Raw genomic sequence first — 24,613 nt, 5'->3', positions numbered from 1 at the left:
TGCCTCTGTGATTGACATCATGGGAAAATCAAAAGAAATCAGCAAAGAACTCAGAAAAATAATTGTAGACCTCCACAAGTCTGGTTCATCCTTGGGAGAAATTTCCAAACGCCTGAAGGTACCACATTCATCTGTACAAACAATAGTACGCAAGTATAAACACCATGGGACCACGCAGCCGTCATACCGCTCAGGAAGGAGATGCGTTCTGTCTCCTAGAGATGAATGTACTTTGGTGCTAAAAGTACAAATCACTCCCAGAACAACAGCAAAGGACCTTGTGAAGATGTTGGAGGAAATAGGTACAAAAGTATCTATATCCACAGTAAAACGAGTCCTATATCGACATAACCTGAAAGGCCGCTCAGCAAGGAAGAAGCCACTGCTCCAAAACCGCAGTTTGCAACTGCACATGAGGACAAAGATTGTACTTTTTGGAGAAATGTCCTCTGGTCTGATGAAACAAAAATAGAACTGTTTGGCCATAATGACCATCGTTATGTTTGGAGGAAAAAGGGGGARGCTTGCAAGGCGAAGAACACCCTCCCAACCGTGAAGCACGGGGGTGGCAGCATCATGTTGTMGGGGTGCTTTGCTGCAGGAGGGACTGGTGCACTTCACAAAATAGATTGCTCATGAGGAAGAAAAAAGAAAAATTATGTGGATATATTGAAGCAACATCTCAAGACATCAGTCAGGAAGTTGAGGCTTGGTCTCAAATGGGTCTTCCAAATGGACATTGACCCCATACATACTTCCAAAGTTGTGGCAAAATGGCTTAAGGACAACAAAGTCAAGGTATTGGAGTGGCCATCACAAAGCCCTGACCTCAATCCCATAGAACATTTGTGGGCAGAACTGAAAAAGCGTGTGCAAGCAAGGAGGCCTACAAACCTGACTCAGTTACACCAGCTCTGTCAGGATGAATGGGACAAAATTCACCCAACTTATTATGGGAACCTTGTGGAAGGCTACCCGAAACGCTTGACCCAAGTTAAACAATTTAAAGGCAATGCWWCCYAATACTAATTGAGTGTATGTAAACTTCTGACCCACTGGAAATGTGATGAAAGAAATAAAAGCTCAAATAAATCATTCTCTCTACTATTATTCTGACATTTCACATTCTTAAAATAAAGTGGTGATCTTAACTGACCTAAAACAGGGAATTTTTACTGGGATTAAATGTCAGGAATTGTGAAGAACTGAGTTTAAATGTATTTGGCTAAGGTGTATGTAAACTTCCGACTTCAACTGTTTCTAAGACAGACATGGCAATAGTTGAATTACAATCAGAAACTCAGATTTCAGTCGGTAATATATATATATATGATAAGTAAATCCCTCAAATAACCCAATATAATGGTTTGTAGTCTTAACATCTTTGTACATAATAACAACACAATTACCAGAAAATAGCCTCAACGAGTTAAATCGACATTCAGTAATTTGGAAATAGACCTGGCGAGTTTAATAAAAACAGCAAATCTTTTCCCTTGCAACATAATGAAATTCCTTTATTACATCACAATCGCTCCGTAATGATTATTATCTTGATAAAAAACCCTGAGTTGGGCTTAGTACTATGTTATAAGTTATGTCGAGATTCAACTTTAATTCGCTCTAACTGTATGGAAAAAAGCTTTATTCGATAAATATAGCAACTCCTCTCAAAAGGCGGAAAAAATTAATAAAAATTCAGGCCTTGTGGGCAGTTTTATTTTAAATATAGTACCCGGATGGAGAAAATACCATAAGCGTTTATAGTGTCATTGGTTAGAGGTCAGTCAATTTCTCATACTTTCACCAAAGTGGACATACGCCAACTATTTCTGAGACTATTGCCCAGACTTTGTAGACCAGTCATATAATGTTTAAACCTTAAACCGTTAACTTTTTTTATTCACCCCTGACGTACGTCTACGTTAATCTTTATTTAATATCGATTAATTATTGCAATAATGAAGCTCGTCAACCCAACACTCTTGACTGTTGGGCCGAGCAGCCTGACCATACAAAGAACTTTTATAGCAACGATACACCCCCTTAGTCTACATGACAAACAACAGATGTGTGGAATGGGTCACAAGATGTGACTTGATATATGAGAAAGGAGTATCCCCCAGCCAGATAGCATTTGCTATGAAGACTGTTCTTCTTGTACAGAAACCAGAGTTTGGCCCGTAAGACAAGGTTCCTCTCATCATTATCCATACCTGAGCCATCTCTCCCTGGTACCTTACATTACACAAACACCAACTAATTCTATGAAATGTATGCTGTAGGTTTTATCACCAACCCATTAAATCAATTGTCAGCTTCAGATACCCCTATCACGAGTAAAATCCCTCCTTGACCACACGCTGAGACTAGCTGCAGGGAGCTGGAGTATGCACCCTGACAAAAACACAGCAGTAGTAGAACAGAAATGTCTTACTATTTGTTAAGTATATATAATTGTTAACTATCAATTGTTATTAATATAAAACAAAGCAGGTAAACGTGTTCATTTTCCTCTCGTACTCTGAGGGGTCTTTGGCCTGGTTTGCTAACTACCTCTCTCAAAGAGTGCAGTGTATAAAGTCAGAACATCTGCTGTCTCAGCCACTGCCTGTCACCAAGGGAGTACCCCAAGGCTCGATCCTAGGCCCCACGCTTTTCTCAATTGCTCTTCTCAATTTACATCAACAACATAGCTCAAACAGTAGGAAGGTCTCGCATCCATTTATATGCAGATGATACAGTCTTGTATTCAGCTCGCTCCTCACAGATTTTGTGTTAAACGCTCTACAACAAAGCTTTCTTAGTGTCCAACAAGCTTTCTCTGCCCTTAACCTTGTTCTGAACAACTCCAAAACAAAGGACATGTTTTTTGGTGAGAAGAATGCCCCACTCCCCACCGGTGTGATTACTACCTCTTAGGGTTTAGAGCTTGAGGTAGTCACCTCATACAAGTACTTGTGAGTATGGCTAGACGGTACACTGTCCTTCTCTCAGAACATATCAAAGGTTACATCTAGAGTTGGTTTCCTCTATCGTAATCACTCATCTTTCACCACAGCTCCCAAACTAACCCTGATTCAGATGACCATCCTACCCATGCTAGATTCCGGAGACTTAATTTATAGATCGGCAGGTAAGGGTGCTCTCGAGTGGCTAGATGTTCTTTACCATTCGGCCATCAGATTTGCCACCAAAACTCCTTATAGGACACATCACTGCACTCTATATTCCTCTGTAAACTGGTCATCTCTGTATACCTGTCGCAAGACCCACTGGTTGATGTTTATTTATAAAAACCCTCTTAGGCCTCACTCCCCCCTATCTGAGATACCTACTGCAGTCCTTATCCTCCACATACAACACCCGTTCTGCCAGTCACATTCTGTTAAACGTCCCCAAAGCACACACATCCCTGGGTCGCTCTTCTTTTCAGTTCAGTTCAGGTCCAGTTTGAGTGTTTTTTGCAGCTCGTTTCAGTCGCTATCTGCACAGCCTCTGCCTGATATCTGAAGACTGCACAGAAACAATGGGAAGAGAGGATTAGATAGAGATACATTACACAAAGCATGAGGGACCATGAAGGTAAATCGTAAATACTACATGAAAATAGCAGTTGGATGGTTGTGTTGAGCCCTTGCTGAGTGTACCGTGTCGGGTTGTGTGAGAGCTGGGGATTGAAACCACTCAGTCAGGGCCTCCTGTGGACAAAGTCTGGGACACATGTGGACACATGTAGGAGCCACTCATCAGGTCATAATACTTCTGCCTCTGCTGGCCTGCAGATAAACACACAAACATGTCCATCAGACAAAGTTGTCAATTTTCATGGCTCCATAAAACACGTGTGTAAAAAAAGGCTGTCCTGCTCCTCCTCTCTACCTAACTTTCCCTCACAGTCCCCTTATTTTCCTTTAGTCCCTTAGTTGGCTGCTCATGCATTTGACATATTTATCATAATAACTATCCTATACATATTGGCACAGATTTAAACTTATCAACATTAAATAGACACTTGTTAACTATAKATTTCACAATTCCAGAGGTAAAAATCACAAACAGTCTATTTTCGGACAATCTATCAGCTTATTTTACCAGCATTTTACCGCGTATATGCAAGATCACCATGCGCTATGCCAAGCGTTGGCTGYAGTGGTGTGAAACTCGCCACCATTGGACTCTGGAGCAGTGGAAATGCAGTCTCTGGAGTGACGAATCCAGTGGCATTCAGTGCTGTTTAAGATGAGGGAGGACCATTTTCTTTTCATGAGCATGGACTTATTTCTATAACAGCATATTGTATGACTCTCATTCCTATTCCATTCACCCAGTTCAATGTAACATCGATAGGGTTTAGGCTACTACATAATACTCAAATTTTCCCTATACCCATCATAAGGTTGCTACAACCTAGCCTATGAATGAACGTTTACAATGTAGGTGCACACAGATCGAGAGACAAATTTGAGGTGACAGACAGTGACATTCAATACCGCTTGCCTGCATCTAGCCGATATAGGGTGTAATCATTAGTCCAACAGTTGCAAACGAACGCTTCTATTGGACAAATTCAGGTATGTTTAACCCCGTTTTGTTCCGTTTGCTTCCGTTTTAGGAAAAGTTTTTCAACAGAATCGGCGGAATGAATACACCCCGATCATGCGTAAACTGATCGGGGGTTCACTCTCGTAACAGCCACGTTGTATTCCTTCTCTTCCCTTCAGACTTCAATGTACCACACATCGGCTGTATGTGACCAGGCGAAAAAACATTTCCAAGCCAAACCTCTACAAACAGCCTACATCATTGTCACCATATTAGCTACAGTAACGGCATAGTCAGCATGGCTAATAGAACTAACGCGTTGGTAAACCTGCTACAATCATGCAGTAACGRTAGTGTACAGTCAGTAAACAGTTACACCTGCAGGCCCCGGTGGCAATATATTTGTAATACCAAAAGTTTACCTTGACTTGGAAGAGTTCCATTGTTGTGTTGGAAGGTCATAGCCAGCTAGCTAACTGTTTCAGTAGGCTGTTTCAGTAGGCTAAACAAGCTAGCTGCATTTGCTAGCTAAGTATGTGAAAGGGAAAGTGAACAAAAATTATCTTTCTCTCTTGCTTCTCCTTCATTTTGGAAGAAATTAATTTGTTAAACTGTTCAACTATTGTCTTTCTCTCTCTTTGAGTGAACTACTCACCACATTTTATACACTGCAGTGCTACATAGCTGTAGTTTATGCTTTCAGTGCTAGATTTATTCTCTAATCCTTTGATTGGGTGGACATGTCAGTACATGCTGCAAGAGCTCTGAGAGGTTGGAGGACTTCCTCCGGAAGTTGTCATAATTACTATGGAAGTCTATGGAAGGGGGTGAGAACCATGAGCCTCCTAGGTTTTGCATTGAAGTCGATGTACATGGAGGACGGAAGCTAGCTGTCCTCCGGCTACACCATGGTGCTACCCTACAGAGTGCTGTTAAGGCTACTGTAGACCTTTGCAAAATAGTGTGTTTTATTTAGTTATTTGATGACGTGATTATATTTAGTATAGTTTTATCTTAACAGGATAACTTTTTAAATGTTTTACAATTTTATTTTAATGAAATTCACTGAGGAGGATGGTCCTCCGCTTCCGCCTCTAAGGAGCCTCCACTGGATGAATCACACTTCACCATCTGGCAGTCCAGATGTTTTTCATGGTTCAGGCAAGGCCGCTTAGTTCCAGTGAAGGGAAATCTTAACGCTACAGCAGACAATGACATTCTAGACGATTCTATGCTTTCAACTTTGTAGCAACAGCTTAGGTAAGGCCTGCACAGAGCCCTGACCTCAACCCCATCGAACACCTTTGGGATGAATTGGAACGCTGACTGCGAGACAGGTCTAATCGCCCAACATCAGTGCCCGACCTCACTAATGCTCTTATGGATGAATGGAAGCAAGTCCCAGCAGCAATGTTCCAAGATCTAGTGGAAAGCCGGTGGCTGTTATAGCAGCAAACGGGGGACCAACTCCATATTAATGACCATCATTTTGGAATGAGATGTTCGACGAGCAGGTGTCCACATACTTCTGGTCATGCAGTGTATATTCCCGACAATTCATTGCTACCTATGTGTGCAAGTATCACTTCTGCATTGTCACATACTAACACGAGAGAGGGAGGGAAAGGGGGACAGGAGGCGGGAGAAACAGAGAGGGAAATAGAGGGAGAGGGAAAAGGAGATGGAAAGGGGTCAGGAGTAAATAGTTAATAGAGTGATGAAAATTTGTCTTAGGCAGGGGTCAAATTGTTAAAAGTTAACAAGTGGTATGCTATGTTCGGAGGGAGGGGATGGCATAACGCATAGCGGAGAAAAGTGTTGCTTGAATGAACTGTCAGGAATATACACGACATGACCAAAAGTATGTGGACACCTGCTTGTCGAACATGGGCAATAATATGGAGTTGCCCCCCCCCCTTCCCTTTTGCAGCTATAACAGCATCCACTTGCTAACATTCAGCCACAAGAGCATTAGTGAGGTCTTTTATTCTTATTTTTACCAGGCAAGTTGACTGAGAACACATTCTCATTTACAGCAACGACCCAGGGAATAGTTACAGGGGAGCGGAATGAGCCAATTTTAAACTGGGGATGATTAGGTGGCCATAAAGGCCAGATTGGGAATTTTGCCAGGGCACCAGGGTTAACACACCTACTCTTACGATAAGTGCCATGGGATCTTTAGTTACCACAGAGTGTGTCAGGACACCCATTTAACGTCCCAACCCAAAGATGGCACCCTACACAGGGCAATGTCCCCAGTCACTGCCCTGGGGCATTGGAATGTTTTTTTTTTAGACCAGAGGAAAGAGTGCCTCGTACTGGCCCTCCAATACCACTTCCAGCAGCATCTGGTCTCACATCCAGGGACTTGTACAGGACCAACCCTGCTTGGCTTCAGAAGCAAGCCAGCAGTGGGATGCAGGGTGGTATACTGCTGGCTAGGTCGGGCACTGATGTTGGGCGATTAGGTCTGGCTCACAGTCAGTCAGTTCCAATTCATCCCAAAGGTGTTCGATGGGGATGAGGTCAGGGCTCTATACAGGCCAGTCAAGTTCTTCCACACAGATCTCGCCAAACCATTTCTGTATGGACCTTGCTTTGTGCTCGGGGGCATTGTCATGCTGAAACAGTGAAGGGCCTTCCCCAAACTGTTGCCACAAAGTTGGAAGCACATAATGGTGTAGAATGTCATTGTCTGAGGTAGCGTTAACATTGCCCTTCACTGGAACTAAGGAGCCTAAACCATGGAAAACAGCCCCAGACCATTATTCCTCCTCCACCAAACTTTCAGTTGGCACTATGCATTGTGGCAGGTAGCGTTCTCCTGGCATCTGCCAAACTCAGATTTGTCCGTCGGACTGCCAGATGGTAAAGTGTSATTTATCACTCCAGAGAACGCGTCTTCAGTGCTCCACAATCCAATGCCGGCAAGCTTTACACCACTCCAGCCGACGCTTGGCATTGTGCATGATGATATTAGGTTTGTGTGCGGCTGCTCGGCCATGGAAACCCATTTCATATAGCTCCCGACGATCATTTGTGCTTACGTTGCTTCCAGAGGCAGTTTGGAACTCAGTGGTGAGTGTTGCAACCGAGGACAGACGATTTTTACACCCTACGTGCTACGGCACTCAGCGGTCCTGTTCTGTGAGCTTCTGTTGCCTACCACTTCGCAGCTGTCGTTGTTGCTCCTAGACTTTTCCACTTCACAATAACAGCACTTACAATTGACCGAGGCAGCTCTAGCAGGGAAGAAATTTGAAGAACTGACTTGTTGGAAAGGTGGCATCCTATTATGGCGCCACGTTGAGTCACTAAGCTCTTCAGTAAGGACATTCTAGTGCCAATGTTTGTCTATGAAGTTGCGTGGCAGTGTGCCCGACCTTATACACCTGTCAGCAACGGATGTGGCTGAAATAGCCAAATCCACTAATTTGAAGGGGTATCCACATACTTTTGTATATATAGTGTCTATTCCTATAGCGAATATTAGATACGTTGTTGTCCTCAGGCTATTTTTATCACTCTCATGACTACTGCCTCCCCATCTCTCTCTCTCTTTTTTCTCTCCAGTTGGTACGTGATAATGCAGACCTGCGTTGTGAGCTTCCTAAGCTGGAGAAGCGGCTTCGGTCTACGGCTGAGCGAGTGCGGGCGTTGGAGGGTGCACTGAAAGAGGCTAAGGAGGGGGCCATGAAGGACCGAAGACGCTATCAACAGGAAGTGGAGAGTATCAAAGACGTTATGAGGGCCAAGAACCCCCTCCGTAGGCCACATGCTGCCCAGATAGGTAATGATACACGCACACACACGCACAGGCATAAACATAAATGCATGAACACCACTCAGGTAGGTAACACACAGGTCTCACACACCCAAACACACACAGCTCAGATAGCTAACGCACACACAATGATAGTAATAATGATGTTTTTTTTTGTTTTTTTTACTAACCCTCCCCTAATTGGAGCAAATGAATGAATTTATGCTTCTACTTCCAGATTATACATACTAAACTCAGCAAAAAAAGAAAGGCCCTTTTTCAGGACGCTGTCTTTCAAAGATAATTCGTAAAAATCCAAATAACTTCACAGATCATTGAAAAGGATTTTAACCCTGTTTCCCATGCTTGTTCAATTAACCATAAACAATTAATGAACATGCACCTGTGGAACGGTCGTTAAGACACTAACAGCTTACAGATGGTAGGCAATTAAGGTCACAGTTATGAAAACTTAGGACACTAAAGAGGCCTTTCTACTGACTCTGAAAAACACCAAAGGAAAGATGCCCAGGGTCCCTGCTCATCAGCATGAACGCTCATGAATGAATGAATGCTCATTAGGCATGCTGCAAGGAGGCATGAGGACTGCAGATGTGGCCAGGGCAATAAATTGCAATATCCGTACTGTGAGACGCCTAAGACAGCGCTTCAGGGAGACAGGATGGACAGCTGATCGTCCTCACAGTGGCAGACCACGTGTAACAACACCTGCACAGGATCGGTACACCTGAACATCACCTGCGGGACAGGTACAGGATGGCAACAACAACTGCCTGAGTTACACCAGGAACGCACAATCCCTCCATCAGTGCTCAGACTGTCCGCAATCGGCTGAGAGAGGCTGGACTGAGGGCTTGTAGGCCTGCTGTAAGGCAGGTCCTCACCAGACATCACCGGCAACAATGTCGCCTACGGGCACAAACCCACCATCGCTGGACCAGACAGGACTGGCAAAAAGTGCTCTTCACTGACGAGTCGCGGTTTTGTCTCACCAGGGGTGATAGTCGGATTCGCATTTATCGTGGAAGGAATGAGCGTAACACCGAGGCCTGTACTCTGGAGCGGGATCGATTTGGAGTTGGAGGGTCCGTCATCGTCTGGGGCGGTGTGTCACAGGATCATCGGACTGAGCTTGTTGTCATTGCAGGCAATCTCAACGCTGTGCATTACAGGGAAGACATCCTCCTCCCTCATGTGGTACCCTTCCTGCAGGCTCATCCTGACATMACCCTCAGGCATGACAATGCCATCAGCCATACTGTGCGTGATTTCCTGCAAGACAGGAATGTCAGTGTTTTGCCATGGCCAGCATGTTTGGGACATGTTGGATCGGAGGGTGAGAGCTAGGACCATTCCCACCAGAAATGTCCGGGAACTTGCAGGTGCCTTGGTAACATCTCTCAGCAAGAACTGGCAAATCTGGTGCAGTCCATGAGGAGAAGATGCCCTACAGTACTTAATGCAGCTGGTGGCCACACCAGATACTGATTGTTACTTTTGATTTTGACCCCGCCTTTTGTTCAGGGACACATTATTCKATTTCTGTTAGTCACATGTCTGTGAAACTTGTTCAGTTCATGTCTCTTGTTATGATCATACAAATATTTACACATGTTAAGTTTGCTGAAAATAAACGCAGTTGACAGTGAGAGGACGTTTCTTTTTTTGCTGATTTTATATACCATTCTATTGGTTGCAATAATTTAGTATAATCATTTAAATTGAAAAATTCAACGTTTTTAATCCGCCGTCGTTTTGCGTATCTGTTTATAAACCATGTGCCATGATGATGATGATGATGATGATAACGACGTTGATGACAATGGTGATTTTGGTACCAACATTGCTTTATTTTCTCTTCCCAGCCAAGCCCGTCCGTCCGGGCCAGTTCCCACTCTGCTCCCCCACCAACCCGTGGGTTCGCATTACTGAACAGCAACACTCCATCCATTTTAGTAACGCCATGTTCCAGATCCCCAGCCAGACAGCTAGCCATCACACCAGCCACCCTGCTGCTCCCCCAGCTACAGCATCTAACTCCAACCCCACCCAGACCAACAATCACCACTCCAATGAGACCAGCCTCCATCAGACCAATACGTGAGTACAAACATAGGAATGGAGCTCGCTGTGTATGAGCTTTATACAAAAGTGCAAACGTGACACTGAAGTGTAATTTTACCTTATTGATTGATTGAAATACTGTACATTCATGACTAGGTGACTGATGGGTCTCTGTCTGTCCTCTAGGCTGCCAGCTGAGCCACCCAACACCACCACAGTGGACAACGGCACAGTAAAGGACACCACAGTGCAGAAGACTACAGTGGATAACCCAGCAGTGGACAATGCCGCCACAGTAGATCATTCTCCAGTGAAGCACCCTACAGAGAAGAACACTACAGAAAAGGGCTCTTCATTGAAGGACCCTACAGTCAACTCTACAGAACTGGTAGATGTGGACAGTGTCAACGGTAAGGTGAACAGCATTCAATGTTCCCCACTTCGACTCACTCCTCACTTGGTCTGCTCCATAGAAATACAGTAGATATAATTAGTGTAATTCTATTTCTATGGTCTGCTCTCCTCACTGTTCACTATACACTGGTCTGACTGCATCCTCTCCCTGACACCTGCTTCATCTATCCGCAGGGAACACTAGAGATATCAATGACAACAGGTAAGACTGCCCACCACCGTCACAGACCTGGCTGCCGTTATGTATTGAATCCCCCTGCAGGCTTGAACTACACCACACTACTATGTGGCATGCTTGATAACAGGGTCATTCCACAAAAGTAGTGCCTTTTGTGTCCCTTTGATATTTTAAGTAAAGATTGTGCACAAATATTGAAAAGCCTGTTATATTAAAGGAAGTGCATTTTAATAAAGACCATATAGACAAATCCATAAATAAAGCCTTGCTAAAATACAAAAAGGCCGCATTTTGACATGTCCCTCTGTGCTCCCGGTTGGCGCAGCGGTCTAAGGCACTGCATCTCAGTACACGAGGTGTCACTACAGTCACTGATTCGAATCCAGGCTCTATCACATCTGGCTGTGATTTTGGCCGCCCATAGGGCGGCGCACAATTGGCCCAGCATCATCCGGGTTTGGCTGGGGTAGGCCGTCATTGTAAATAGGAATTTGTTGCCGACTTGCCTAGTTAAATAAAAATAAAAACATCCTCTGACTTTTCATAAGATTTTAACCCACTTAATCCCAACATTTATCTAGCATTTTTTGCACATGTCCAAATCATCCAAAATTATCAAAAATATATTGTGAKGCTCAACAGATGATTTGAACATGATGCGCAAAAAATGCTCATATCTGTCCCATGACTTGAATGGGATTTGTGCAGTGAACGCTAAAACGTTAGCATGTGGAAACAGTGCCAGGGAAACTAAACCAAAGCATGGGTTGCTGTCATACCTCGTCRGTAGACTGTTTACAGGGTAAGAAAACCAATATGTAATTTTGTAATTTGTGCCTCACTGCCTCCCTTCACTGCTATGCTGTGCTGCTGCTGGTTTCCTTCTGCTGCTGTGAACTACCTTCCTGAGTGCCTCCCGCTTGCACTGCCCGGTGTTGCATAGCATGTCTCTGAGTGTCCACTCTGCTGTTGCTGTTTCCAGGAATGATGTGCAGCACTGCGACAACCACAACCAGGAGAAGCCAACCAAACTGCACCACGTCATCCAGCCAGAACAGACTGCCAGCTAGTGACCCAGCTCGATAGGTAAGGAGGGGCAGGGAGAATGTTAAATATTGAATGAGTATGTCATAACAGACAATCTAAGATGGCAGATTCATTGCCTTGTGTATTTCTGCCCTCTCTCTTTCTCCCTCTCTCTCTTTCTACCTCTCTCTCTCTGCTTCTCTCCGGGAGAGGGAGATAGAAAGGGAGAAGAAGAGGGAGTGCACTGGATGTGCTTATGCTGATTTCCAAATGGCCAGAGAGCCCCTAATAGACCCCCTATTGGGTAGATGTAAGAATTATTGTTATTAGTATGGCTTCATCTTGCCTTCTAATTGGCTAGGTGGAAATAAGGAGTTGGACTATGGATGCTTCCCAAATGGAAAAGTAGTGCACTATATAGGGAATATGGTGCCATTTGGGATGCAGGCTAGGAGTTAATTGCAGCATTAGACTCCAGCTGAGTCTAGTGAAATTCAACCCCACAGTTCTTCCCACTCACAATAAAGACTATATTATCAGGCGTCATCTAAGCCTGCAGTGCTTATTTGACTCATTGCCTTGTTTATTCTTCTCCTTCTCTCTTTCTCTTCCTCTCTCCCTCTCCAGGTGTCCGGTTCTGCCAAGACTTACCTCGTAAATTCGCATGCTGCGGATCAACGGCCCCCTGATCACCCCTCTTCATCCCCCTATCCTCCGCCCCTCTTTCCCAGTAACACCAACTCTCTTCCTCCCTCTGTAGAACTCTCTGTAGCCCTCCACCCTCTCCCTTTCTCCACCTTCTCCCCTCTTCCTCTCCTGCTTGCTATCCGCCTGTCTACTCTCTTGAACCATTTGTCCAATACTTTGTAGGTGATATGAATATAACGTACTGTACTATGTGGGTATGGGGGTATGTATAGTAGACCTACTGTATGGATTATGTATACAAAGGAACCATGGCAGCATAGAAAACTCTGTAACTGAACTACTAGGCTTAGGTCCCAAATGGCACCCTATTCCCATAGGGCTCTGGTCAAAGGTAGTGGACTATAAAGGGAGTAGGGTGCCATTCGACACACAACCTAGAATTGGCAGCTTCCTCTTCCTCTAAGCCCTTACTATTCCTCTGACCCGGTTGGAATGAATTGAAGCTGTACTAGCCAATGAGGATTGGAGCGTGATAGGGTGCAGTGTTCTGTGTGGCACTAGGGCGCGCTCATCCTGCTTTTCTCCGTCTAGGAGGTACAGTACATTGCGAGGGTAAACGACGAGACATGATCCTTTTCGGCTCTTTTGGCCTTTTCTGTACCTATATCAAAAATAGAGTATATAAGCTTAATACCTCTATTCAACACAAAGAGAATCGGTTGGAAAATAGACAACAACCGAAACTAACAACCGCCTTGCAATTGGAYATTGGATCGAAGTAATACGCGCGCGCAGAGCACGGCAAAGTCTTAATTTAAAAGTGAACATATTCATACATGACCACTTTTCACTCTATTCTATTCATGTGTATAGAAGTATATACAACATGGATGTATATATGCACCCCATTAAGGTTGATTTTGTATCGGACAAGTATTTTAKACCGCTGACTGATGTCATAGTAATAATGATACTGTAGGCCTAGTTGCTAACCGAGCAGGTTAACATAGCAGACAGCTGTTTATTTAACTTCCACAATACCATAAAGACAACAGATGACTTCCTTCTCTTCCTTATGGCCGCTTGAGTAGTCAGGCCCAGAGCCATACATTTACTTATTTTGTAAATATGACACTGGTCAGGCCTAGCGTGGTTGGAGACTTCTGAACAGTACTGTAGGTAGAGGGCAGATCAAGATTACTGTGCTAGTGGCAGTGTTTTTTGTAAATGCCWTGAGAAACTCAGATAGAGCTTACAGCAGCTTCACACTCAGAGTAAATAGCTGATGAGTGTGGATGAGTTAGATCACAGGTCATACACAAACTTCCTCCAGCAGGTTCATTGTTGTACTTGTATGTGTGTATATTATCCTGTCTATAGAATAACAGCAACTACAGTCAGACGCAAGCATGTCTATCTATGCCGGACGCTCCAACCAAGCCCTCCGAGGCTTGCTTTCAGAGTAATGCATGCGTTAATGTATGCTTACTAATGCAGTGACTCTAAGGTTTTCATCAAATAGGTTATCTGCTATGATGCAAACTACTAGTGTAGGAAAAGTCTGGTCCCKAAAAAATTACAGGGTTTTTGTTTGATTTTTTTTGTGCTTCTCAATGCAGCAATACAAGACTAAAATAAGGGAGCTATATACTATACAGTATAGATATTCCATGAAGAAAGAAAGACAGAGATACTTTGGAGCTGTAACATACTACTTTATCTACATGGGTTGGAGGTTCTGTACGTTCCATGGGGTTCCATAGGGTTCTCTAGGATTCTCTAGTGTTCTATATGTTCCGTAGAGTTCTAAGGTTCTATAGGTTCCATAGGGTTCTCTAGGTTCTATAGAGTTTTCTAGATTTCTGATGTACCTTCATCTCAACATGTTTGTTCTGTTGTGATGTGTCCAGTGGTCTTCAATTACATTCACCAACACAGAATGGAAAATATAATTGGGTAAAAAATAACAGATTTAGTAATTGTGTAGCAACTATTTTTATACTGTTCATTATTTAATTTTTTATTGTTATTATTGAATGTGATGTTATTTACTGTATATGTTTACTCTGATTTGCACATGGTTGTTGTTATTTTAATATGTACTAATTATTCGTTCATTGTTTATTGAATGCTAACTGATCAATCAGAATACATTTTGGTTGTAGACAGGGCTGGTACACAAAGCAGCATTCAAATTACTGGTTGTTTCTTTTTTGGAAAGATACACTGAGCCTTCAGAACAGTCACAATTCATCGGGGCATGAACTCTACAAGGTGTTGAAAGCATTCCACAGGGATGATGGCCCTTGATGACGCCAATGCTTCCCACAGTTGTGCCAAATTGGCTGGATGTCCTAAGGGTGGTGGACCATTCTTGATTCACACGGGAAACTGTTGAATGTGAAAAACCCAGCAGCGTTGCAGTTCTTGACACAAGCTGGTGAGCCTCGCACTTACTACCATACCCCTTTCAAAGGCACTTCAATCTTTTGTCTTGCCCATTCACACTCTGAATGGCAGACATACACAAACCATGTCGCAATTGTGTCAAGACCAAAAAATCCTTCTTTAGCCTGTCTCCTCTTCATCTACACTGATTGAAGTGGATTTAACAAGTGACATCAATAAGGGATCATAGCTTTCACCTGGATTCACCTGGTCAGTCTGTCATGGAAAGAGAAGGTGTTCTTAATGTTTTGTATACTCAGTGTATATAACGTGATCGGTGCATTTCAACAACAGCATAAATARACCTATTTCAGTTTTGCATGTAAAAACATAATCACCACTGCTGCCACTGTTTTGATTGCCAACTATATAGATTAGAATGAGCAGCCAGCTCACGAGCAGCCAGCTCACACGTGCATTGGTGACACAAGCACAGATACAGCAAGTGAAAATGAATGATCTAACTGGGGATAGCTAGCATGTCACAAGCATGATGAGCCCACAGGTTAACTTCAGTAGACATGAAATTAGCAAGCTACCAGTACATAGCTTGCCKACTAGCTAGCATATGATGAATAGCAGGGGGAAACAAAAAGCAATGTTGCGAATTAGATCCTAACAGATACGCGAGAAGGTTATATCTAGTGTATCCCTCTGTCCTTCGACTGTTGATGGATGAACGTCTGGCTTATTGAGGGGGCAGGTAGCCTGGTGGTTAGAGTGGTGGGCCAGTAARCGAAAGGTTGCTGGATCAATTCCCTGAGCTGACAAGGTAAAAATCTGTCATTCTGCCCCTGAACAAGGCAGTTAACCCKCTGTTCCCTGGTAGGCTGTCATTGTAAATGAGAATTTGTTCTTAACTGACTTGCCTAGTTAAATAAAGCTTAAATTAAAAAATTGTTCCCAGGCTCCCAATGACTGTCATGATTATTTAAGTTCATTGAAATGTGCTCTTTAGTGCCATCTGTTTAGTACCTGAAAGAGCAGATGCCGAAGGCCTGGGCACCCATTTCAGTGCCCCAAGATGGTCCGTTTACTTTTTGTTGTGGAATTCATGTGATGAAATCCTGCAATCTCATTGATGCAGTCTCCCCRGTTAGCAAAACTGGCAATGCAATCCAAGCGCCGGGCGGCTGAGCACAGCTGCTACTTYCTGAGAGTTACCTAGTAGATAACGGAACCGCTTGTTTTTGAAACAGTAAAATGGACACAAATTGAACACACTTTATGGACATTWAAAACAATCCATGAATTATATAATTTATTTTGTTTACATTTTTTTTTAACAATAACTCCATAATGGACCCGGCCGCCACTGGGCCCATGTGCAGTCAAAGAAGACTATGGAGGAGTACATCCATGTTTACTAGATAGCTACAGTAGTTGCCTTGATAACAAAACAAACAGACCTGCTAGTTTAGCTGACATTACAGTCCTCCAATAGTAGCTTGCTATTATGAAAATCGAATTCAACAATGCCAATAATGTTTTCAATTTGGCTTTTGCTTTCAAAKGCAGCTCAAACATAGAACATGTAAYAAAGAACTTCATAATCATTCAATTAAATAGCGCATTATTGTAACCATGACGCTGGGAGTAAGGAAGTAGGTGCAGTTGGTGAGTTTAACCATAAAGACCGTAGAGTGATACAAAGGGTGCATTCGTAACTTTGCTCTGGCTATSTACACRGATTTCAGAGCACTCTCATCTGACTGTGCCAGAGGGCAGAATCACTGATGAATTTACGAATGAGCAACACTACTCCTCGTCCGGAGCGTCCAGTGTGCGCTCTGGACGGCCCCGAGCYTGAAGAGCGGGCCGGTCCCGATGGCGAAGTTAGAAATCTCGGATGATGTTGGGATCTTGAATGTCGTCCACCGGAACCAAACACCGCTCCTCTGGACCGTACACCTCCCAGTCCACCAGGTACTGGAGCTGACCCCCACGACATCGGGAGTCCAGGAGGGATTTGACGGAATAGGTGGGGCTTCCCCTCGATGTTCGGGGGAGGCGTGGGAGAAGGCCTAAGCCAGGTGATGAGGAACCACTGGCCTGAGGAAGGAAACATGAAAAGAGGGTGAGATCCAATAGATAGTTGGGAGCTGTAATCTATACGTCACCTCGTTGACCCTCACGAGGACCTTGAACGGGCCCCACAAACCGAGGGCTCAGCTTCTTACAGGACAAGCGGAGTGGGAGGTTCCTGATGGAGTGGCAGACATGATCCCCAGGATGGAACACAGGAGCCTCACTGCGTTGGTGATCCGCCTGCTCCTTCTGGTGGCAGACGGCGTGCTGGAGCCTAACGTAGGCATTGTCCAAACCTCTTCTGCGTGCCTGAACCACTCGTTCACCGCAGGAGCTTCYGTCTGGCTCAGTGTCCACGAAGCCAGGACTGGCTGAAAACACAGAACACACTGGAAGGGAGTCAGCCCGGTGGAGTAGTGACGCAATGAATTGTAAGCGTACTCCGCCCAGGGAAGGAATCGGCCGACTCCCCCTGCTGGTCCTGGCAGTGACTCCTCAGGAACCTCCCCAGCTCCTGCTTCAGCCTCTCCACCTGCCCATTAGACTGAGGCCGGTACCCGGAAGTGAGGCCGACTCTGACACCCAGCTTCTCCATGAAGGATTTCCAAACCTGTGACGTGAATTGGGGGCAGATCTGAGACCTGCTGCAACAGTACCTCAGCAACCTTACTTACTTACTGACTTTATTGTCCCCATGGGGAAATTTTGTTGCAGTGTCATGTACACATTTAAAGTGGCGTGTAAATACTAAACAAAATTGGCAATACAACTTTCATAACAGTTACATACCAATACCAATAAAAATGTAAAAGACTAGCCTGCTGGCCTTACTGAGTTGATAGGAACATTGGCCCGAGCTATTTAGGAGGGAAATCACACCTGGCACAAATTATTGTCTAGTAAGAGAGAGCGGTAGGGAGAGCAGAGAGAGGGTTAAAACGGCAGGATTTGGATATTCTGTCCACATCCACCAAAATGGTGGTGAAACCATCAGAGGAGGGGACATGAGTGACAAAATCAATGGACAGATGAGACCAGGGACATTGAGGCACGGGAAGGAGTTTCCCTGCTGGAGCGTGCCGGGGTGATTTAGTTTGTGCACATACGGAAAAGGAGTTTAGGAGTTGTAGTGGGTGATGTCCTGTGCAAAGGTAGACCACTAGTACTTTGAATAGTTTGGTTCATACCTGGATGTCCAGCGATGAAAGCTGTGTTCGCCCTGGTCAGCAGCCGATCCCTTATCCCTGTGGGAACYTAGATGCGCTCAGGAGGACAGGTAGCTGGTGCGGATTCCTTCCCCAGGGCCTGGCGAATGTCCACATTTACGTCATTGATCCTGGGCGATATTTCAAAGTGAAATCGATCGAGTGGGGAAAAAAGGGCCCACCTTGCTTGGCGCAGGTGAAACCGCCTCGCTGTCCGCATGTAKTCCAGGTTCCGATGGTCGGTGAGGATGAGAAATGGGTCCTTGGCGCCCTCCAGACAGTGTCTCAACTCCTCTAATGCGAACTTCACTGCCAGGAGCTCCCGATCGCCGACGTCATAGTTCCTCTTTGCAGGAGACAGTTTCTTTGAGTGATATGCACACGGAGGCAATTTATGTGGATTTCCTTGTTGGGACAGGACAGCCCCCACATCTGAAGTGTCCACCTCCACCACGAAGCGCAGCATAGGATCTGGGTGTTTGAGCAACGGAGGAGGTGAAACGTCCCTTCAGTAGGTGGAAGGCTTCGTCGGCTGCAGGACTCCACCCCAACTTACGGGGACTACCCTTGAGGAGAGCCGTGAGAGGAGAGGCTATAGAGCTAAAGTTCTTAATGAAACGGTGGTAGAAGAAGTTGGCAAACCCCAAAAAACGTTGTAACCCCTTTATGGTGGTTGGGACTGGCCGTGACCTGACTGTATTTACCTTCTTACCGTCCACTTTCACTCCTTGCAGGCCAATCTGGTAACCCAGAAAGGAGACGGCCTGATGGAATTGGCAGTTCTCCGCATTGACATATAGGTGTTTAGCCAGGAGGTGTTCCAGGACTACTGGGATGTGAGCTATGTGATCATTCAAAGTAGCTGAGTAGACCAGGAGATTGTCGATATACACAACCACCTGGCGTCCGAGCATGTCCCGGAACACCTCTTTTACAAATGCCTGGAATACTGACGGAGCATTGGCTAATCCATAAGACACCGTGCTGAAAGTTGTTTTCCATTCATCCCCCTCCTGGATGAGGATAAGTGTGTAGGCACTCCACAGGTTCAATTTGGTAAAGAACCGGGCTTTGCGGAGCTGTTCAATCGCTGCCATCACCAACAGGCGAGGGTAACGGTAGTTCGCGGTGATGAAATTCAGACCTCTGAAATCGATGCACGGGCGTAACCCTCCATCATTCTTTGRCATGAAGAAGAAGCCTGTCGACACAGGGGAGTTGGACATGTGGATGAAACCCTGTTGGAGCACCTCATGGATGTACTCCTCCATAGCCTGGGTTTCAGCCACTGACAGAGAGTAGATGCGGAGGCGCAGAGCCTGCAAGCAGGTTGATGGCACAGTCCCGGGGGCGATGAGGAGGGAGACAGGTGGCGCAAGTCTTGGTATACCTCTGGGATGTTTGGCTACAACAACACTCTCAACCGACGTGGAACCACAGGGGAAGGGAACGCAGGTCCTCCGGCATTCGGGTGCCCAGTACGTGACAGACATCCTCGACCATGAGATGGTGGGGTTATGGCGTTGGAGCCATGGGAGGCCGAGGATGATCTTGTGTACGGGTGCATTGATGATGAGAAAGGGAATGCTTTCTTGATGTATGGACGGTGAGTGGTGTTGTGATGTGTGTGATAGTTCCAGAATCCAGTGGTCGATGATCCAGCGCTTGAACCAGAAACGGAGAGGTTGAGCGGGTATGAGGTGATGTTCAGTGAGGAGGCAAGGTTCTGGTCAACAAAATTCCCTGTGGCACCGGAATCCACTAGAGCTACATGAAGGACAGCCAGCTAAAAAAGGGTTTTGCGGGAAGTGATGATGATGGAATACTCACGCCTAACCCATGAGGCAGATGATCACGGGGCCGTCCTTCTGCTCTTGTGGACCAAGGGTTGCTAGGGAGTGCTAGATGAAGGGGAAGTGATGAAGTCCATGTGTGCCTAATGATGGGGCGCTGGTGTGCATAATGAGGGTTGCCAGGTGTGCGTAATGATGGGTTGCCAGGACCGGTTGTCAGTAAACGAGTAGGGAATTAATGCATGCTCTAGAATGCCCTTCAAGCCAATCAGAAACGAGTATTCAACAATGCCATGGTATAAGTAAGGTATAATCAATGAGGGCTAGAGTAGTGGAACTGACCTTCCACGGAGTTGCATTATTTTCCAGAGAACACATAGAGCCCTGAGTTGATTATCCCTTTTACACCATGGTTATAATTTAGCACATTTYCCACTAGAAATGTGTTAATTTGTCAGTAGAAATGTGTTCAACATCCACTGAAGTAGCTAGCAAGTTTACTAGATAGCTACAGTACTTGCTATGGTAACGAAACAAACAGACTTGGTAGTTTAGCTAACCAAACCATCAGTCCTAGCTTGCCATTATGAAAATCTAATTCACCAAAGCCAATAATGTTTTAAATTCGACTTTTGCTTTCAAAAGCAGCTCAAACATAGAACATGTAAGAATGAACTACAGTATAAGCCATTGAATTCTACTGTGCATATATACCGTGCATTATAGGTACATAATGCACGTTCTAGAATGCCCTTCAAGCCAATCAGAAACAAGTATTCAACAATGACATGGTATTAAAAAAAGGTAACTCAAGTTAACTGATTAACCTGGCAGCCCCAATTCAAAATCATCTCTTTGTAGAAAAGTAACTGTTTACATTTATTCCAAAAGCGAACACATTAACACAGTTTCAAATGCATATAAATCCTTTTTAGGCCTGTGTATTAATAACATAAGCTAAAAATAGCTAGCTAGGATGAAATGGAAGGCTACCTATCACCTATCACTAAGCTAGCTAGCGGTTAGAAATTAGCATGTGACCGTTGGTTACTTTTTATCAAATGTGTATCTTTCTAAAAACACATATCATTAGAGTAGTTGATATGTACACATGTAAATACACTCAATATGATTCCCTCTTTTGAAAAAACATTTAAGAGCCAAAACATTTATAACGGAAATAAAAAATTCTGCCGAAATGGCATCTTGTTCTCATTGACTTTCATAAAAAAAGTGAGCTACCTATCTAGCTCATGTCAATGGGAAAATCTCACTTGTTTTTCACTCGGTCGAAACAGTTCAATTATACATCAAAATGACAGGAAAACATGTTTAACTAAACTGTGTTGAGTTCTCTAGATTTCGAGAAAGTAACTATGCGTACAAACCAGAAAACAGGATAAAAAGGAGACACGGAGAGCTAGCTTTTTTTTTTTCACTCGGCTTCTTCCAATGGTCACAGACCAACGTACGAAAAAGAGAGGCGCACACCTGCAGCAGTAACACTCTGAATGCCTCGGCCTAGTGGTAGCGCTAAGTATACATGTACATCGACTTCAACACCATGGAGGACTACAATAATAATGGTGTAGCTCAGAAATAATAAGTAATCATTTGTGGAAAACATTGCTACTGCAATATAACACCACCTTTTTCATATGTGAGTAGAATAAGTGGTTGGGAGCGTTGGGCCAGTAATCGAAAGGTCGCTAGTTCGAATCCCGAGCCGACTAAGTTAAAAATCTGCCGATGTGCCCTTGAGCAAGACACTTAACCCTAACTGCTCCTGTAAGTCGGTCTGGATAAAAGCATCTGCTAAATGACAAAAAAAAAAAAAAACACTTCCACTTGCAATTCCACTTGTGGAAGTGAGATTTACATATGGGGTTTTCTTACATGTGAAACTGCAAAAGAGATTCGCACGTTAATGTTTTTCAAATGTAAACTTACAATTCACACGAGGTGAAAACATGTTATTTTACTCACGTGAAATGGCGGCGTTGACATGTGAACTCTACATTTAAGTCATGTGAAAACATAGTTTCACACATGTGAAATTGAAGGTCAACATGTGAAAACAGCCATTTCACATGTAAAACTGCAAATGTCACATTTTTTTGTGTGTGTGTGTAATGGAATAGCCCCTTTAAAATCAATAACGCATTGTGTGCTTTAGGTAAAAAACTTGTTTGAATGATATTTGAAAACAGCCTTTCCTTATTAAATAAACACTAGTACGTAGAGTTTGAACTCTAGGTGTAAAAGGTTGATGTATTGTAAGTGTAAGAAGTATAAAGTATCCTAAGGGAACCCCTAGTACAACTCAATACAGACCACCTAGGAACAGATAGTGGGTTGGATCTCTGCACTATAGGTTTTGATGTGGAATTTGTAAGGTTTGGGGATGGTGATTATGATGATGAAACTGAGTGTCTGTTCGTCTCCTGTCTGATTTGTAAATCAATATGAAAAATGTTCTGGTCATATCTCTGATACTGTAGCACCTACAGAGCATTGTGGGTACTGTAGTGCATCATGCTACAGGCATCACAAGCATAAACTAATGGCTAATACAGAATACTAAAAAATAATACTAAAAAACAATGTACCAACGTACAGTCAAGTGGAACCCCCCTTGTTTATTTGTTTGTTTGATTATAGTGTTTGGGATTGTGCATGCACTACATGCCTCTGTAGCTGCTGAAAAAAAATGTTATTACAATAACGATGAAACTCTTTCAATAAAGATGATTCGTATCACGACGCTTAGGCCTCGATATTAAGTTCCTCACAGTGTGTATGGTTTTATTACTACAAATAGTGTTGTGGGGTTTTGAAGCTGTTGCATTATGTCTTAGTGTAATGAGAAAACAGATTCATGTAAAAAGGATACAATATCACATCTAATGAACCATTACTAACCATAATATGAAATATTTAAAGGCCCAGTCCAGTTAAAATTCAGTTTTTCCTGTGTTTTATATCATATTGTACAACAGCTGATAAAACATTTTTTTTTATCAGTGTTATTTCCTGATAATTGCTGGTTGAAATTACAATCTACACAAGACCTTCTAATCAGCGGGTTTGCATGGGGGAGTTTCGGCTTTCCATGGTGACATCACCATCTATGCCAACTAGTTTTCTGTTTTCCCCTTCCCACTCAGACCTCTCCCAGACAGGCCTAGCYKAATTCTTGCTTGAGAAAAAGTTTTGCTAAAAAGCTATTTTGCCATTTTTTATGGAATTCTATTACAGTAAGGTTCTTGATTGCTACCCAGTGTTGGAMTCTGGAGTAAACTTTGAATATTGTTGTACTCAGAGTATAGGAACATTATTTACACAAGAGACATGAGGTATGCCATAATGAAGCTTGGGAGGGGCTGAGTGCAGGGAAAACAATCACATGTGACAGTATTGATAAGGGGAGAAACCGTTGAAGGCTCATATCACTTAGTTCCRTGCTTAGCAGGAAGGATGCAATGTTTGGAGATAAGGAGGAGACTCCACCCGAAGTGGGGTAGGAATACCACCACGGGGGAAGCCGTGTCTTTTGTCTGAATTACAGCTGTGTCGACTCTTTGGGAAGAATTAAACTTGGTTAAGCTTCTCTAGTGTCCGTGAGTTATTTACTCTGAAAAYTWAGAACCTGACACCAGAAATGACTTCCMYATATTGAGTTGTCCTCAGAACAACSTCAATTCGTCGGGGGATGGASTCTACAAGGTGTTGAAAGCGTTCCACAGGGATGGTGACCCACAGTTGTGTAAACTTGGCTGGATGTCCTTTGGGTGGTGGACCATTCTTGACACATATGGGAAACTGTTGAGCATGAAAAACCCAGCAGCGTTGCAGTTCTTAACACAAACCGGTGCGCCTGGCACCTACTACCATACCCCGTTGAAAGGCACTTACATTTTTTGAATGGCACACATCTCAATTGTCTCCAGGCTAAAAATCCTTCTTTATCCTGTCTCCTCCCCTTCACCTACACTAATTGAAGTGGATTTAACAAGTGACATCAATAAGGGATCATAGCTTTAGCAAGTCTATGTCATGGAAAGAGCATGTTAATGTTGTGTATACTCAGCGTATAAAYGTTGAGTACAGCCAACAAAACAATATCATTTTTAATCTCCATTAATAATAACAGTAAGATAAGATGTATTTTTTATTGTCCATTAACTTACTGAGAATGGAAATGTGTCTTTAGCACGTAATATAGAAGTTAATGCTCCATGAAACGGTTATTGTCAAATGGATGTACACTACCGTTCAAAAGTTTGGGCTCACTTAGAAATGTCATTGTTTTTGAAAGAAAAGCAAACATTTTTGTCCATTAAAATAACATCAAATTGATCAGAAATAGAGTGTAGACGTGGTTAAAAAATCTTCTTAAGGCTAGGTGGGGCGCCCCACCTGGTTTTTTGTTTGTGTTGATTCCCCTTAGAGTATAGAATATTTTGATACAGAAGCT

General features: G+C 43.8%; 1 protein-coding gene across 1 annotated transcript in view; it reads left to right on the top strand.

The window, feature by feature from the left end:
• Positions 1–22,901, top strand: part of LOC111969675 (kinesin heavy chain-like) — a 159,529-nt gene extending 136,628 nt beyond the window's left edge. The window contains exons 25-30 of the mRNA XM_023995840.2: positions 8,122–8,338; positions 10,198–10,432; positions 10,583–10,806; positions 10,985–11,012; positions 11,971–12,074; positions 12,642–22,901. Of these exons, the coding sequence (XP_023851608.1) occupies positions 8,122–8,338; positions 10,198–10,432; positions 10,583–10,806; positions 10,985–11,012; positions 11,971–12,058 (792 nt within the window). The 3' untranslated portion in view covers positions 12,059–12,074; positions 12,642–22,901. The remainder of the gene's footprint in view (positions 1–8,121; positions 8,339–10,197; positions 10,433–10,582; positions 10,807–10,984; positions 11,013–11,970; positions 12,075–12,641) is intronic.
• The last annotated feature ends 1,712 nt before the right edge of the window (positions 22,902–24,613 follow it).

The sequence above is a fragment of the Salvelinus sp. IW2-2015 genome, linkage group LG11 (genome assembly GCF_002910315.2).
Source record: "Salvelinus sp. IW2-2015 linkage group LG11, ASM291031v2, whole genome shotgun sequence".
NCBI classification, from domain to species: domain Eukaryota; kingdom Metazoa; phylum Chordata; class Actinopteri; order Salmoniformes; family Salmonidae; genus Salvelinus; species Salvelinus sp. IW2-2015.
This window is presented reverse-complemented; position numbering and strand designations above follow the sequence as displayed.